A 17,147-nucleotide genomic window follows, 5' to 3' on the forward strand; every position below is an offset into this window, starting at 1 on the left:
AACACCTGGTTGATCTAATAAAGAGTTGAACGGCCGCCAGGCGGTGGTGGTGCACACCTTTAATCCCAGCATTTGGGAGGCAGAGCCAGGTGGATCTCTGTGAGTTTGAGGTCAGCCTGGTCTACAGAGCAAGGTCCAGAACAGGCACCAAAACCAAATGGAGAAACCCTGTCTTGAAAAACAAACAAACAAACAAACAAGAGTTGAACAGCCAATAAATAGCAAGGCAGGAGAAAGGATAGATGGGGCTGGCAAGCAGAGAGAATAAATAAGAGGAGAAATTTGGGAAGAAAAGATCAAGGAACAAGAAAAGGAGGAAAGGAGGATGCAAAGGGCCAGGCACCCAGCTACACAGCCAGCCACAGAGTAAGAAGTAAACAAAGGTATACAGAAATACAGAAAGGTAAAAGCCCAGAGGCAAAAGATTGATAAGTTAAGGAAAGCTGGCAAAAAAAAAAAAAAAAAAAAAAAAGCCAAGCTAAGGCCAGGCATTCATAAGAAGGAATAAGACTCTTTGTGATTTAGTTGGGAGCTAAGTGGCAGGCACCCAAAGAGTAAAGAGTCAAAAGAGAAAATAAAAACAAAAACAAAGACCAGATTTTACTCAACATGCAAATTGAAAAATGGTCAGTCTAGCTTCACGGATGCTGAGAAAGGCAACACCAGTTCTTGGCTGCCTGAAGGCAAAGGACAGTTGACGACACCCAGCAATAGCAGTTGTCAGAACAGCACCACTGTACTGGTTCCCTGAGCCCTGATTCCAGAGGCTGATGTAACCAACTGATGAAGGCCAGGTCTGTCTGTTTCTATGGTGACGTGTGTTGCAGGAGAGTAACATGGAACTAGGAAGCCATGATTTATATAGGAGCTGCAAATATGTTCCACGTCTGCCAACAGCAAATACACTGCCCTTAAGGAATGTGGTTTCTGTCCTTGAAAACCTGTGTTGTGTGTGTGTGTGTGGGGGGGGAATGAGCCATAAATGCTCAGAAGATGAGCTGTGCACACGCCTGAGACACCAATGGAGAGCTGCCTCCCAACAACATGGTCTGGCTGCCCGGTCTGCGGGTCAGGCTGAGAGTAGCATTTGGAGAAGGATCAAGAAGGACATCTGAGGAAGAGTGATGGAGGAATAAGGAGGGTTCTGAAGAGGAAGCAAAGGGAGAAAAGAGTAAGAGAATTAATCTGATCGTTTCTGTTAAGACTTCAAGACCAAAGAGAAGCCTGAGAATAAGCAGTGAGACCTAGAGCTAAGAAGTGCTGGGAGGACAGGAGAGAGACATACTGGTCTGGCCCAGAGCAGTATTGTGGTGGTATTATATTCCCCCAAATATTGTGCACCCTAATAAACTTATCTGGGGTCAGAGAACAGAACAGCCACTAGATAGAGAGGCCAGAAAATGGTAGCACATGCCTTTAATCCTAGCATTCCAGAGGCAGAGATCTGCCTGGATCTCTGTGAGTTCAAGGCCACACTGGAAACAGCCAGGCGTGGTAACAAGAGCCTTTAATCTCAGGAAGTGATGGCAGGAAGCAGAAAGGTATTTAAGGCGTGAGGACGAGGAACTAGAGCTGGTTAAGCTTTTAGGCTTTTGAGCAGCACAATTCAGCTGAGATTCATTCTGGATGAGGACACAGAGGCTTCCAGTCTGAGGAAACAGGATCAGCTGAGGAATTGGCAAGGTGAGGAAGCTGTGGCTTGTTCTGCTTCTCTGATCTTCTAGCGTTCACCCCAATACCTGGCTCCAGGTTTGATTTTATTAATAAGACCTTTTAAGATTCATGCTACACAGTATAAGCAGGGGCAGCTTGGGAGGAGGAAGCATGAAGATCAGGAGTTCAAAGCCACTCTGGGCTATAAAGGATCAAACCAGTCTAAAAGAGAAACAGCAAGGTGGAGGTAGCACACACCTTTGATCCCAGCACTAGGGAGGTGGAGACAGAATCTCGCCCCCATTCAGTCTGAGGATTCCTAGAGGTAAAAAGTTTCTAGTGGCTGCTGCTCTGCTTCTCTGATCTTTCAGCTTTCACCCTGGGGGTGGGGGTGGAGGGCGGGGAAGCAGGGGCAGGGAGAGAGCTGCTGATGTTTAAGTATGCTTTGAAAACAGAGTTGGTGCTCCACACTGGAAAACTACACATTACATTTCAGTGAGGATGCAGACACAGCAAGTGGACCTTTGAAATGCAAAGGCAAGATCCTGGATGGAAAAATAAACTCTCAAGTAGTTAACACTTGGACTGAACCATATGCCGTGAAGAGATGGCCAAGAGACATGAAGAGATGGCCAAGAGAATGAGTGTAGGCATAAGGGAAGTGCAAGCCAAGGCTTGAGTCCTAGGGCATGGCAAAGGAGAAGAGAAGGTCTGTGAAGGAGAGAGGAGGGAAGAGAGAAGGTGAGGAAGGAGGAGAGGAGAGTCTAGGATGCTGAAAATCAAAGAGGTGAAGTGATAATAGTCAACTGTACTATGGCTGAGATGTAACATGTGGATTTGGTGTTGAGAGAGAGAAATAAAGGAGAAAAAGAAAGGGGGCACTAATTCTTTTTTTTTTTAATCAAGTAGAAACCAAATTTATAACTTACATGATAGCATTACGGAATATTTAATTTCTTTAACCTTGTGTGCTGGACAAAAGGAACAGACAGATTCTGAGATCAGAGCTAGAACAGAGCTCTGTAAAGGAGGACACAGAACCCTCTCCGAGAAGATAAGACATGTTTGGGCTTCAGAGCTTCATCTGAGAGAGGAGGGTGACACACTGCTATGACAGTCCAGAGTCAACAGAACAGGGGCACTGAGCTCTGAGTTTACCTGAGGTCAGACATCTATGATACAGTTGTTTATTTTCATGTTATCAATTCCTTGGTTGCTGCAATCAAGTAGATTTAATGGTGAGTACACAAAACACAGGATTAAGCCAGATGTAAGTGAGTTTTTACTGTTTCTCCTACTAGAAAAAGTCATCAAAATCTCTATTTACATCTAACTGTGAGATTTTGGACAGCAAGATATAAAAATGGCAGTCCTTGATAAAATGAATATTTTTGCCCAGATCTCTTGAGGAAGGAAATCAGCGACTTTATAAACAAGTGAATTCAAAACACCATGAACCTAATTCCCCCTAACCCTTGAATCTCTTCAGTTGTTTGAAACAAGCTGTGCAGGTAACATGCATATCCTAGAACCTCCTGGAACCCTTCCGCAGCTAAAGAGGAATAACAAGGGACAAGAATTGTATTTTCCTCCTAGCCTGCCCTGTGAAGTAAGGGAAATTATCTTTCTCTGATGTCATTATGTAGAAATGCATCTATTTCAGAAATTGAAATGCTGGGAAATAAACACAGTGCTTTTTTTTTCCCTCTCAATCATCATTGCTGTTCTCATTTCATTCATGAGTAGAGAAGACACTAATGGAAAAAACACAAATACCCAACATCCAGACTTGAAAATAGAGATATCTACAGGGCTCCCTCCCACTCCCCTCATCCCAAATCTTCCTTTTCTTTCAAATGAATAGATTTCTGCATTCTAGATCCCCCTGACAGGATGCTCTTGCTAACAATCCACAAAAGAAATTTCCAGCTGAAAGAAGAAAACCCTATTTTGCAATTTCGCAGCAGTTGAAGAGGATCCCACATTTTAAATCAATGTCAGAGAAAATGCAGTTTTTCTCTAGGATATAAATAACCACAGGCAACTTCGAAGACAAGGTCTAACAGACTCACACATTTTCAGTATGCTGCATTTTCTGGTTACAGTAAAGTACCAGTTTTGTCCTTTGCTAAAAGAAGCAATTTGTTGATGACCAAGGGTATTGTGGATTTGTGGTTTTACTCTGGGAACTTCCCGTCTTATATATCAAAGCACAACAGTTATACACAATACACACTGAGAGAAACTCTTTAAAATGTATCATTATTTAAGGATAGAAAACTTCCTTTTTGTTTGAGTTTTATTCAAACACATCAAAATGTTTTGTTGCCCCAATATATCAATCATAATTCTTAATTGAATGCATATATTTTAAAATAAATTATATTTTATTTTTGTAGACATTTGATGGAATGCAGCATGACATGGCATGTTTGAAAATCTACATTTTACAGTCATCTTTCATATGTTCTTAATTGCATGATAATGCAGTAAGCTTAATAAGTGACCTCCAAGAGTCATTGGGAGAATTGCAGGACAGCAGTAATGGCGACCATCTGCTTACCTAGAGAGCAAGCCAAGTGGATGACTGAGGCAGACACCTCTTTCTTCACTTGACACTTTAGACTAGTGGTTCTCAGCCTTCCTAATGCTGTGACCCTTTAATGCAGTTCCTCATGTTGTGGTGACTCCCCCAACCCTAAAATTACTTTCATTGCTACTTCATAACCGGTATTTTGCTACTGTCATGAATCATAATGTAAACATCTGATATGCAGGATGGTGTTAGGTGACCCCTGTGAATTCAATCCCCAAAGGCTTTAGACCATGGTCACAAACATTGCCAGTAGCATAAGTGGCAAATCTTCTGTTTTTGTTTTTGTTATTTTTTTCCTCACAGTTTCATTAGGTACTCTCTTAGAGTAAGTTAAATTAATAAAATGTTTTTCATCCAAACAGTTATAATTTTCACAAGGCAAAACAAAATCTTGAAGGGGATAGTTTTTACAATTAGTCCTCTTTAGTTAGTGTGGTAAGAACACAGATCCCATTTTTCAGAAATAAACACAAAGATCCCACAACTTTTAGTTTCTTTTTAAAGTACTGAGAGAGAGGATCTGGGGATGGCTCCATGGGTAAACTACCTGCTATTCAATTATAGAGACCTGGATTTAGGTCCTGAGCACCCAGGTGGAATGTCAGCCATCTGTAACCCCAGTGATGGAAGGCAGCAGATCCCATGGGCTTGGTGGACAGTCAGTCTAGCCTAAATGGTGAGCAGTGGATTAGTGAGAGCCCCTAGCTTTGAAAATACATTGGTGAGTGATAGAGAAAAACTGCTGGGCCACACACACACACACATGTGCATACACTCATTCATACACATACATACATATACAACACACACGCACACACACACACACACACACACACACACCCCATAAAGTCCAAAAAATACTATTATCAATCGATATGGGCAAACAAGTGGAACATTTAAACTACTTAAACTGACTATTCCTTGATCGAGTGATAAAACTCTGTACTGCTTCTATGAAGCCCATGTTCAGAAATCTTCCTCATGTAAGCAAACCCAGCTAACTGATTCTAACCACAATCAGAACATAATAATGCAGATGCTGTGGTCAGTTGGACTGACTACAGTAAGCTCCTAACCCCAGCCCCCAACCTGCCGTATTCCACGACCTCGACCCTAGCCACGTACAGAATCAATAGTGCAATTAACTTCTGCCCTTCGAAAGCTGCTCTGAGTGTACAGAATATAAAGTGAGTTCATCGTTGGCAGTTTGGCGCACTGATTGCTATGCACAGCAGCATGAGGGGCTGGTAGAGAAAGTAACTAACACCTCAGGTATGGAGTCGAACTGATTTCAAATCCAGGCTCTGACACCTTTTTTAAGTTAAATCTTTAAATATTTTGAGAATTTCATACATGTAAATCATTTCTACCCCCTCCCCACGCTTCCAACTCCTTCCATGTCTGCCCTTCACACCCTCTCAAATTTTTGATCTTCTCTTCTTTAATTATATATATATATATATATATATATATATATATATATATACACACACATACACACACATAGATACATGTATGTATACGTGTGTGTGTGTGTGTGTGTACCCTATCTGGAAGCTCATCTCTGGAGAAAACTCATCCTCCACTTTCTCAGCAGCCATTGATTTCCTGTAGCTCTTCATCCAGGGGGAGGACCCTGTGAAATTTCCTCATCTGCATTGGCATACTCCAACATTTCTAAGTTTCCAGACATGAGGAAAGTTGGGTAACCATCCTGCAATTCTGTATCCTTACCCAGACAATGAAAGCAGTATTACCTCCCTTGTAAGTTTGATATAGTTTTCAATGTGCACAGTGTGGAACTGGGCATAACGTGTCTGAAATATTATCATCAACTTTGGTGTGGATTAGTTCTAATTAGCTCTCTAACAATCCGGTTGGGGTGGAAATAAGCCATCTTTCAGCTCTGTGAACTGACTCATAGTGATGGATTCTGCCACCTCTCCTTGCCTCACCCTTTAAGGTGTGGTGGAGTCTACACTGAGAGACAGTGGAGTACCCTGGGGAAGCAGGTATTTCTAATTCAACAGAACAGGAATGGAAGTTTGTCTTCGTCACTTCAACTTTCCTATCTGCAAAGGAGTTAAAACTAAAGACACCTACCTTATGGTGTCACTACACATTTCAATAAAACAATGCATGTGCAGGTCTTCACATGGGCTGAGAGAGGCAACCACGAACATTCCTGAAGGGCTTACCCTATACAGGGCACCATTTCAAGTACCTTGAATAAATTAACTCACTGAAGCTTCACCGTGATCCTAGCACATTAGAGTTATTACCTTCGGTCCACATAATGAAGAAGCTGAGGCCCAGGGAAACCAGTACCTCACCGGAATCAGTTGAATTTTAAGGTAAGTTTGACAGAGTTAAAGTTGAGACAGGGTTCCCTGATTCCAGGGTCTTAACTTTAGATACCCTGATGTCTACTGGAACCAAGTGCTTATCAATACGTATTTGCTGGAATATTTAAAATTAATATTTTTCTGAAATGTTTATTAGTTGTTATATAGTGTTGGGAGAGCAATTCAAGATGGGCTCTAACTGAGTACCACATCAATATTACTATGTTCTGATTTGAGATCTGTTTGAATTGCAACAGGAATATATAATATGATCGAATGAGATGGTTTAGCAGGTGAAGGCACTCGCCACCAAGCCTGACGTACTGGCTGGTTTTGTGTGTCAACTTGATACAAGTTAGAGTCACCAGAGGAAGGAGCCTCAGTTGAGGAAATGCCTCCATGAGATCCAGCTGTAGGGCATTTTCTCAATTAGTGATCAATGGGGGAGGGCCCAGCCCATGATGAATGGTGCCATCCCTGGGTTCTATAAGAAGGTGGCCTGAACAAGCCAGGGGAAGCAAGCCAGTACGCAGTCCCCCTCCATGACCCCTGCATCAGCTCCCGCCTCTGAGATCCTGCCTTGTTTGAGTTCCTGTCCTGACTTCCTTCAGGGATGAACAGAACTACTGAAGTGTAAGCCAAATAAATCCTTTCCTCCCCAAGTTGCTTTTGGGTCATGGTGTTTTATTACAGCAAGAGAAACCCTAACTAAGACACCTGATGAACTGAGTTTGCTCCCCAGAATCCACATGGCAGGGGGACCACTTCCCACCGATTGTCTCCTGACCTCCACAAGAATACTGTGGCATATGTGCACAACCCCCCTGTAAAATAAATAAATAAATAAATACATGCATTAATTTTTACAAAATTTTAGCAGTTAAAATCCATTGTTTTAAGCTTATGATTATATTGCCTGAAATGAAATAAAATTATTGAATAAAATGTAAATTTTCTCCAAATGTAAACTTAATCATATAGGAGTCTGTTGTTATTTGAAGGAAGAATATTATTTTGCAACAAAATGGCTTATTTTGTTTATGAAGCAAGTCCTCATTCTCGGGGGGACTAGCTAGATGGCTAGCAGATAAAGAAAGATGCTTGTCACCAAGCCTGATGACCGGAGTCCAATCCCTGGGAACCCCATGGTAGAAGGCGTGAAAATTGTCCTCTGACCGCCCCATGTATGCATGGCATATGCGTTCACACACATGTAAAGTAAAGGAATTATAAAAAAAGAGTTTACTTTCCGTAGAGTAAAAACTGCACAATTGAGTACATTTCACAAGTCATCATTCCTGGCCTCATGTTCTGTTCATATCCTTCCTTATCTCCTTTCATTCATTTATATATTGACTTGTGTTTTATTTGTATATCTAATTATATTTATTAATTCATATTAACTTGTGTTTTATTCGTATATTCATATAAGCTGTTGTTGTAAGGTCTTTCTGAAATAAGTGTCTTGAGGAAACTATAATATAAGTCAATATGACACGGCCATTTTAATAGGATTTGCAAATAGGTAGGAAGAACTCAGCGTTTATTAACTTTGTGTCATTTATAGGCTTTCAGGAATTCTCCCAAGTTAAGTGTTTGATTAGAAAGGGGACTTACTGCAGTCGACTGAACAATGGCCCCAGATCCTAAACTCTGGAACCTTTGAATATTAATTCATATGAAAAAGTTATCATTAGAGTTGTGGTTAATGTGAGGCTCTTGAATTGTTTAATTTAGCCAGATTTAGACAGGTGAGCCCTTAACACAATCACATGTTTTTATCACAGGCAGGCAGAGATTCACCATAGTCAGAATGGGGGAGGCTCTGTGACTTCAGAAGCAGAGATAAAATGCTAAGATACAGTTGAAAGACATCAGGAACATTCATTTGAAGTGGCTGCTGCATGTTTCAGGAGCATAATACATTCCTATCCAAATTCCCTTTCTCCAGGTGTTTCTCATAACCATGGGGTTATGCCCCAATACAAACATCATAAACTGAAAATGCCATATGATGAGAAGAATGTGAAGCCATTTCAACTATTAACATCATAGCTGAGCAAAACATGCTCACTGTAGAGTGTCAGCTATTTCCCATGTCAAGTGGTTGACTAGAAATTGTAGCTGGCTGCCATGGTCTAGTATCAGAATACTGTGGTCCAGGTAGCACTCTGCTGTGACAAAATACTTTGAGGAAACCACTTGTGGCTTGAAAAAAAATTATTTAGATTCACGGTTTCAGCCACTTTCATCCATGGCCAGCTTGCTCTAGTGCTATTGGGTTGTGATGGGGCAGAATGTCGTGGCAGTTAGAACATCTATGGTACACAGTTAGAACACGTATGGAACACAGTTAGAACACCTATGGAACACAGAACACAACACCTATGGAACACAGTTAGAACATCTATGGAGCACAGTTAGAACACCTATGGAACACAGAACATCTATGGAACACAGAACATCTATGGAACACAGAACACAACACCTATGGAACAGAGTTAGAACACCTATGGAACACAGTAGAACACCTATGGAACACAGTTAGAACATCTATGGAACACAGTTAGAACACTTATGGAACACAGTCAGCACATCTGTGGAACACAGTTAGAACACCTATGGAACACAGTCAGCACATCTATGGAACACAGTCAGCACATCTATGGAACACAGTCAGCACATCTATGGAACACAGTTAGAACATCTATGGAACACAGTTAGAACACTTATGGAACACAGTCAGAACACCTGTGGAACACAGTTAGAACATCTATGGAACACAGTTAGAACACTTATGGAACACAGTCAGAACACCTGTGGAACACAGTTAGAACATCTATGGAACACAGTCAGAACACCTGTGGAACACAGAACATCTATGGAACACAGTTAGAACACTTATGGAACACAGTCAGAACACCTGTGGAACACAGTTAGAACATCTATGGAACACAGTTAGAACACTTATGGAACACAGTCAGAACACCTGTGGAACACAGTTAGAACACCTATGGAACACAGTTAGAACACCTGTGGAACACAGTTAGAACACCTATGGAACACAGTTAGTTAGAACACCTATGGAACACAGTTAGAACACCTATGGAACACAGAACACCTGTGGAACACAGAACATCTATGGAACACAGTTAGAACATCTGTGGAACACAGTTAGAACATCTGTGGAACACAGTTAGAACACCTATGGGACACAGTTAGAACATCTGTGGAACACAGTTAGAACACCTGTGGAACGCAGAACACCTATGGAACACAGTTAGAACACCTATGGGACACAGTTAGAACACCTGTGGAACACAGAACACCTATGGAACACACACAGTTAGAACATCTATGGAACACAGAACACCTGTGGAACACAGAACATCTGTGGAACACAGTTAGAACATCTGTGGAACACAGTTAGAACATCTGTGGAACACAGTTAGAACACCTATGGGACACAGTTAGAACATCTGTGGAACACAGTTAGAACACCTGTGGAACGCAGAACACCTATGGAACACAGTTAGAACACCTATGGAACACAGCTGCTAGCCTCATTGCAAGCAGGAAGCAGAGCAGGATTCCATTCAACGGAAAAGTCTCAGGAATCCACTTCCTTATCCTGGTCCAACTTCCCACTAACCCCCAGTCCTGCCATTGAATTACGAACCCATCAACAGAGTAGCACATTGATTAGGCTCCAGTCTTCATGACTGAACCACCTCCCAGTGGTTGCAAACACCATAGAGAAATCAAGCCTTCAACACACAAGACTGCAGAGAGATAATTCATATCCAAACCATAATAAATGCTGTTCTGAATCACAAGTCTGAGATCAAAATTCGAACTTGGAGACAGTACTAAATACCCATCTCTCGCACACCACCGTAAAGGTGAAACGCCTGCCCCGGAACCATGCTATGTCAGAGACTGCGCATCCATTCTATGAAGGCAAACTTCTCCAGGGCCAGTGAAAAGCAGCAAGCAGCGCTGTGCTCCTGTGGGTTTCTGACTTCACTCTGCTAGCCAGCCCCTACCGCTTAACAATTCATAACAAACCCAACTCCTCACCCCCCCATCTCCCACCCCGCTCCCATCCTGTGAATTCCTTAGTGCATCTCCTTGTCTTGTACTCTTTCACCAAGCCAATGAGTGCGTTTTGGAGAATTTCACTCCAACAGGAGACTTCCAAAGACCTGCCTATGCGTTTCTGAGCTACACGGACAACCCACACCTACAGCACCTGTGTGCAAGAAGGAGCTCTAGTCACTGGAGGCCGGTCTGAGCTCATCCATATTTGCTTTCCTTTAGATTTAGAGGCAGAAGGAGAAAGGGGAAGAAAGAGAAACCATCTCCAGTCCAGAAAATTCCAAAACAAACCACAGGCAGAAACTTATACCTCGGAAATCACAGGGTTATTTTAGAATCTAGTTCCATCTAGCCATGAGGGCAGAGGGGAGAGTGTCATGGGGCAGCTAAAGAGGCAGTTAAGACTTAGGTTTTATCTTTCCTTTAGAAGTCCAGGGTTTGGATGGGATGAGCACTGACAACCCCAACTTTTTCACTCCTCCCCTGTTGATCCATACACAAGGATTCTAGCTTCTGCCTCATCTCCTCTGCAAAATGGGCATGACGACTCTCCCCACCTCCTTAGGTGCTGTGTACCTGGTGTGAGTCAATACACAGTAAACATTGAGAACCAAGACAGAGACAAAATAAACAGTCTAAACTATCTTGACTATTGACAACGAGGTCTAAAGTCTATGCTCTCATTGTGGTCCACTTTCTTGTCGTTAATATGTGGTGATTTTACTTAATTTGTGAAGTAAGTGCTAGACTAATATCCATCGCATCCTCTATTGTAAGTTGCATGAAGGTGAAATACATTCTGGTTTTCTTCGTCCCCATACTGTGTTTGGAAAAAGAAAGCACTGAAATATTTGCTCACAGATAAAGCAAGCTAGTACCATCAGTAGTTCTTAGTCTACAGTTTCAGATGTCTTCAGAATTTTTGGAGGTGCTTTTTAATTAATATAATTCTTTCCCTACCTTATTGAATAAGAGAATTGCTTGGATAGCTTTCAAATACACTCATGCTTAGGCCCCAAGAATTCCAAAGTGACAGATATGGGATCAGCCCAAGTCCACTTGGCCCCATATCCATGGGTTCTTCAAAGTTGGATGCAGTCAAGTACAGATAAATAATACTTGAAAAAAACTATTTGAATACGTACAGTCTTTTTACTATTGTGTGTATATATATGATAGTTATTTTCATGACATTTGGTTGAATCAGTTTTATGAATGATATGGAGACAATTGAAAGTATACAGGAGATGTATAAGAGGTCTTATGCAGATATACAACAGATTTGAGTGTCCTTGGGTTTTGATATATGTTTTAAATTGTGTGTGTGTGTGTGTGTGTGTGTGTGTGTGTGTGTGTGTGTGTGTGTGTGTGTGTGTATTATCCACGGAGACCAGAAGAGGGCATCTGATTCCTCTGGAGTTGGAGTTATAGGCAGTTGTGAGCCACTGATGTAGGTGTAGATATAGGACCAAACTTAGGTCCTCTGCAAGAGCAGTACAGGCTCTTAATCACTGAGCCATCTCTCCAGCACAGATCTGGGTGTCTTTAGGAGGGCTCTGGACCCAATTTCCATCAATACTTTAGCATAGATAAATGCATTCTAATCGGAAAGTCAGGTTGGAAAGCTCCAATGATGTCAGTGTCTGCTTCAGTTCAGACACAAAGGCATCCACGGGGACCTCTGCTTTTGCATTTGACCAACAACCAAGACTCTCGGCTTGCCGGAAGTCAGCAGGAACCTTCTATAAGGCCCATCTGCAAGCTTTTGTTTCGTGCAGATTTCCTCAAAGAACTCCGTTCTGTCAGTTTAGCCTCCACACCAGACCATCTTCAGTACCTGGGCAGTTCCCTCCTCTTCCACAGACGCCCTCCCACCCGGCCTCATGACTGATCACGTGGCCTGCCTCAAGGAAGAATCTTGTTAGTCCAGAAGCATTTTGACAGAATCCCTCTCACTCCTTGCTGATGCTTCCCTGAGTAATTCTGCACCCACTGACCCCATATATCCCACTGGCTACACATTCGCATTTGTTCATGCTTTGGGGAGTTGAGCCCAAACTTCGCCATTACAAGACTCTCTTTTAAGTGGGCCTTACAATTTCCTTAACAGTTAATAAACAACTTCTTCCACCTTAAGGTGCATCTTCTTCGCTATTAAGATAATGGAGGACGGGGTACTGGAAGCTGCAGCTCCCTGGCAGGACCTTGGCTGATGGAACCAATGAGGAGTATGGTTCACGCTGTTCGGTCTACCGTGATCCTGGCAGCAAACCAGTTCAATGACTCCAGACCTAAACACTGCCAAACTGCCCTCAGAGACGCTCTTGCCTCTAGAACACAAGAGTATGAGGTCATGAACCCCCTTACTTTTTTTTTTTTTTTTTTAAGGCTTTGATGTATTAAAAAGACACCACAGAATTCCCTAGTGTGAAGTAAAGTGGTCCTGATGGCGTTAATGCAACCCATTCCCTCTGCGTGATGCTTCCAAAGTGGACTCCTGGGTGCTTCCTTCCTCCCTGTCCCTCGCTCCACATCTGGCCACATCTGATCATTTACTCTTATTCTTAAACGATCCTCTAGAGTTCTTTGGACTCCTCTAGCGGACATCGGGAGCACACAGAGCAGGAGGCCAGCCCTTAATTAAGCCTGGCGCCCGGTGCGGCTGGGGCGGTGCAGACCTATGGCTGACCGCGGAAACCCAGGATACGGTTATCAATCTGGAGGTCAGGGGGGCTTGTGAAGCTTTCTCGCCTTTGAAGGCCAATCCTCCTGCCTCAGCCCTTGCATTGCAGGGACACAGAGTCTCCACCGAGCCACCACCTTACCGCGCGTTCCCGTCACCCCCGCCCGCACTTGTGAACCGAAGGACGCGAGCCCACGGCGGGAGTCCCGAGGAACCCGCTCCCCACCCCACCCCCGGGGAGACGAGCGCAACGATCCGGAGCCTGCACAACAGGTCCTCTGGGCACCCTCCATGGTGAGGAAGTGGGCACGACTGACTGCGGGAAGGGGTAGTGCAGAGAGGGACACAATCTCTGCAGGAGGGCTACTCGGTTTCTGGGTCCCCAGCCCCTTCCCTGGTCCCCAGCCCCGCAGCAAATTCCGAGTTAGGCTAGGGATGCAAGCGTGATCCCGAAGGCGCGCGTAGGCTCGGAGTTCCGTAGGCGAAGGCTCTCCTTGTCGGTCCAGGAGGAAAGTTAGCTAGTGCAGGAAGAGAGTCTTCTCTGTGCCCCTCAGGACCAGACCTCGGGGGAGGGGGGACAGGCGACCACCCACCTTGTGCCTGCGCCTCCATGGTGGCCGACGTGGAGCTGAGAGCCGCGGGTGGGGGGGACGACGCGCGGACGCCTCGTAGAGCAGATGGCAGCGGTGCCCGAGCTCGGGAGACAGCGAAGCCCCGCCGCTCTCGTGCCCTCTCCCGGCGCGCGTGTCGCGAGCACTGCGTGGAGGGGGCGGGGGACTGCGGGCGAGCAGCCACCGCTGGCCGCCGCTGCTTACCTCCGCCCCTTCCAGTCCACCTGGTCCACGGAGCGCTGCCGAGAACCACGGATCGGGCGCCACCTGCCGGCCGCTCGCCGCACCCGGCGGGAGGCTTCCCCTCCCGCTGCACCCACGCATGTCCTGATCAACAACCAACTTGGCCCAGAGGCGGGCAATACAAGGGGCAAATGCCTTGGCTAGAGGAAGGTAGGGAGTGTAGGGGGACGTTACTGAGCCATTGGTCCCGGTGGAGATAGTAGTGTTAGGTTCCTGGGAGCCCCAGTGCCATATTTTTGTCAATTGACCATTACATAACTTTCTTTTACATGCCTGTTGAAGAAACCTTCCTTAAAATGTTGTTGGTTCATTTAACATTGAGCACACAGCTCTATAACTCGGACCAAAAGGCAGTTTATTAAGGTTATGTCATGTGTATACTTCCGCTGTAAAGTTTAGCACACCCTATTGCTCTTAGGGACCCTCAACAGCATGCAAGTGATGTGCGTGGATCCAGCCTCCCGGGAAAGTAAGGAACAGAAGCAACAAAATGAGCTGAAATCATAAGGTTGAGCAGTCCTGTCTGGCTTCCTGACAGGGGGGACTATAGTACTTTGAGACTTCTGTTTCTGACTCCAAATGACAAAAAAGACGTGCCCGGATAACGGAGTTCGGTGTTAGAAGTAAATCTGAAGTGAGGAAAAACGTAGAAACACAGACCTAAGACACGTTAACAAGACATATGCCTTGCTATCCAGAACCTTGTAGGCTGTGCCGCTGAGTTGGTCCTTTTCAGCGAAGACTAAAACTTCAGTCCTGTGCTGAGGCTTGTCTGAGGATGGGATTGATTGGAAAGCCAACAGAGAGTATGACTTACAGCTCACACCTCACCTCTACCAGTCTACCTACCAGGAATCCTTCCCCCTTCTCAGCATCTCACCAACTTCCGTGAAATAAAATCTAGCATTTTCTGATGCTTGGTCTTGAATAGTTTGTGTGAGAGAATGTTAGTCTCTTCCTTTAGTAAGTTGATGAGGAAATCTGGTGAGGTTGAAGATGGTTATTGTAGTAAATCTCCCATAATTCCTGCCAAAGAGCCTCAAGCAGATTTACAAGTCCAGAAAGATAGCGAATAAGCAATCAGTAAGCCATATTTTATCCACACCCAAGTTACTGTCAAAGTTCCAGCCTAATAAATATGAATGGAATCATAGACTTTTCCATGAAAAAAAAAAAACCTTGGCATGTACACAAACATGTCAGTGTTTGTTTTGTTTTTCTCAGTTTTGTGTTGAAGATCTCACAGGTATGTAATCATTTCCATGACATTTACCCTAAGGACTGTTAGTGAAAATGACCAGACAGGTATAAAGTGGCAACTGGGTGATTAAATCACTCTTAGAATCTACTCAGTTGTTCTGGTCCTTCTTAATCCTGGAAATTAAACATCGGGTTATATATAGTTGACTCCCAGCTGTTGAAATGAGCTAAAAGTAGTTCCTGACTCTGCTTAAGTCATCTACCGTCATCCGAACTCTGACTCATTCTGATTGCTAAAACTTTAAGCTACTGCCCCTTCGACATTTTGGTCATTTTTTTTTTTTTTTGTATAATTATAAGACTTGGCATTCATTCTGTGTGCCAGGGATTTGGCCAGATTCCAAGGCAACAAATGAAGGACATGATTCTTCCCGTCCTTTTCAAAGAGTTCATGATCTATTGAGAAGGAAAGATAAACAGAGCCTTCATGAAGCAGTGTGAGGTGCTGAGGGCCATGCAGGGCTAGCCCAGTATGCCTGAGTTCACTGCTAAAGACCTCACTAATCAGACCCTCGGGAGGAAATTTGTTTTACCTCAGCTGAGTCTTGAAGCATGACAAATTATCCATGTAAGTTGTGTTATCCCTGTATTTGTTACCATTATTGTCACTGTGACCAGATACCAGACAAGAAGCAATTTAAAGAAGAAGAGCCTTGTCTTGTCATAAGATGTGAGGGGACATGTCCTGCGATGGCAGAGACAGGGGGTGTGTATATGTCTGTACCAGGAGAAGGGTGAGGCTGTTTGCTTGCGTTTCAGCAGGCCAGGGGGGCGGGGGAGAGGGAGGAGAGCAAGTCTATCGGATGTGGCTTGGCTATAACCCACAAGGCCTGCCTTTCTTACTCCCTTCCTCCAGTCTAAACCCCTCCACTCAAAGATTCCACGGTCTTGCAAGTTGGCAGTACCAGCTGGAGACAGCATTCTAACACATGAACTTCTGGAGACCGTTTTACCTTCAAACCATACCACCACCAACCTGTGGCTTAGCTGAGAGACTATGACTCAAGTCAACACGTAAGAGGCTGACAGTTCAAATCTTTCCTTCTTTTCCTCTTACGATCACAGAGTTCCTCGGCTTCTTGAACATCTTAAGCAAACGGTCAGCTCATCCCTCATGTTCCTCATCTTTTGAGCCACTACACATGGAGCTCAACACCCAGCTGTGAGTCTGAGTCAACGCATTCTGGACCACTCTGAGGGGGTCATTCTGAAGAGGCATTGATGAAGCGGACGGCGTCGGTGTCCAAAGGGAAGGGGAACTGGCCTGAAGAATCTCTAGGCCACTGATAATGCACAGTGCTGAGAGTGTCCATGGGATGGGGTGGGGAAGAGAAATGAGATGAGAGATTGGAAAGGACAGGAAAAATATTGTTGTTCTGAGTCCCAACTAATAAAGAGATAGAGAACCAGAGCTTTGCGGTGCCGATAGAGTCCCACTCTCTCTGAAAAATGCCATCTGTACAGCCGAATGTAAGTTTCTTAACCTGTCTGCGCCTGGCTTTCTGCATTTGGTGGTATTCATTGATGTGTTTGTTCTCAATTTCCTATTCCTTTGTCGTGTTTCTGAAGCACTGATTCCCAGTGCCCTGAGAGGACTGAATGAGGGGCTTTGCATCATTTCTGTTCCTGGGCTCACACTCCAGATAATCTCATTTAAT

General features: G+C 44.1%; 1 protein-coding gene and 1 long non-coding RNA gene across 3 annotated transcripts in view; one reads left to right on the top strand and one right to left on the bottom strand.

The window, feature by feature from the left end:
* The window catches only part of Tpd52l1 (TPD52 like 1), a 101,177-nt gene extending 86,949 nt beyond the window's left edge, over nt 1-14,228 (bottom strand). The window contains exon 1 of one of the 2 annotated variants that reach the window (XM_052751291.1): nt 13,969-14,227. In XM_052751291.1, the coding sequence (XP_052607251.1) occupies nt 13,969-13,987 (19 nt within the window). In that variant the 5' untranslated portion in view covers nt 13,988-14,227. Of the gene's footprint in view, nt 1-13,968 lie in introns of both variants that reach the window. The other variant, XM_052751292.1, reaches the window with a different exon arrangement.
* On the top strand, nt 13,149-16,900 carry LOC128118555 (uncharacterized). The gene is made up of 2 exons (XR_008221256.1): nt 13,149-13,669; nt 16,555-16,900. It is a non-coding gene; the product is annotated as an uncharacterized LOC128118555 (long non-coding RNA).
* Nucleotides 16,901-17,147: the final 247 nt, after the last annotated feature.

Source organism: Peromyscus californicus, unplaced genomic scaffold (genome assembly GCF_007827085.1).
Source record: "Peromyscus californicus insignis strain IS unplaced genomic scaffold, ASM782708v3 Scaffold_22__1_contigs__length_63687245, whole genome shotgun sequence".
NCBI classification, from domain to species: domain Eukaryota; kingdom Metazoa; phylum Chordata; class Mammalia; order Rodentia; family Cricetidae; genus Peromyscus; species Peromyscus californicus.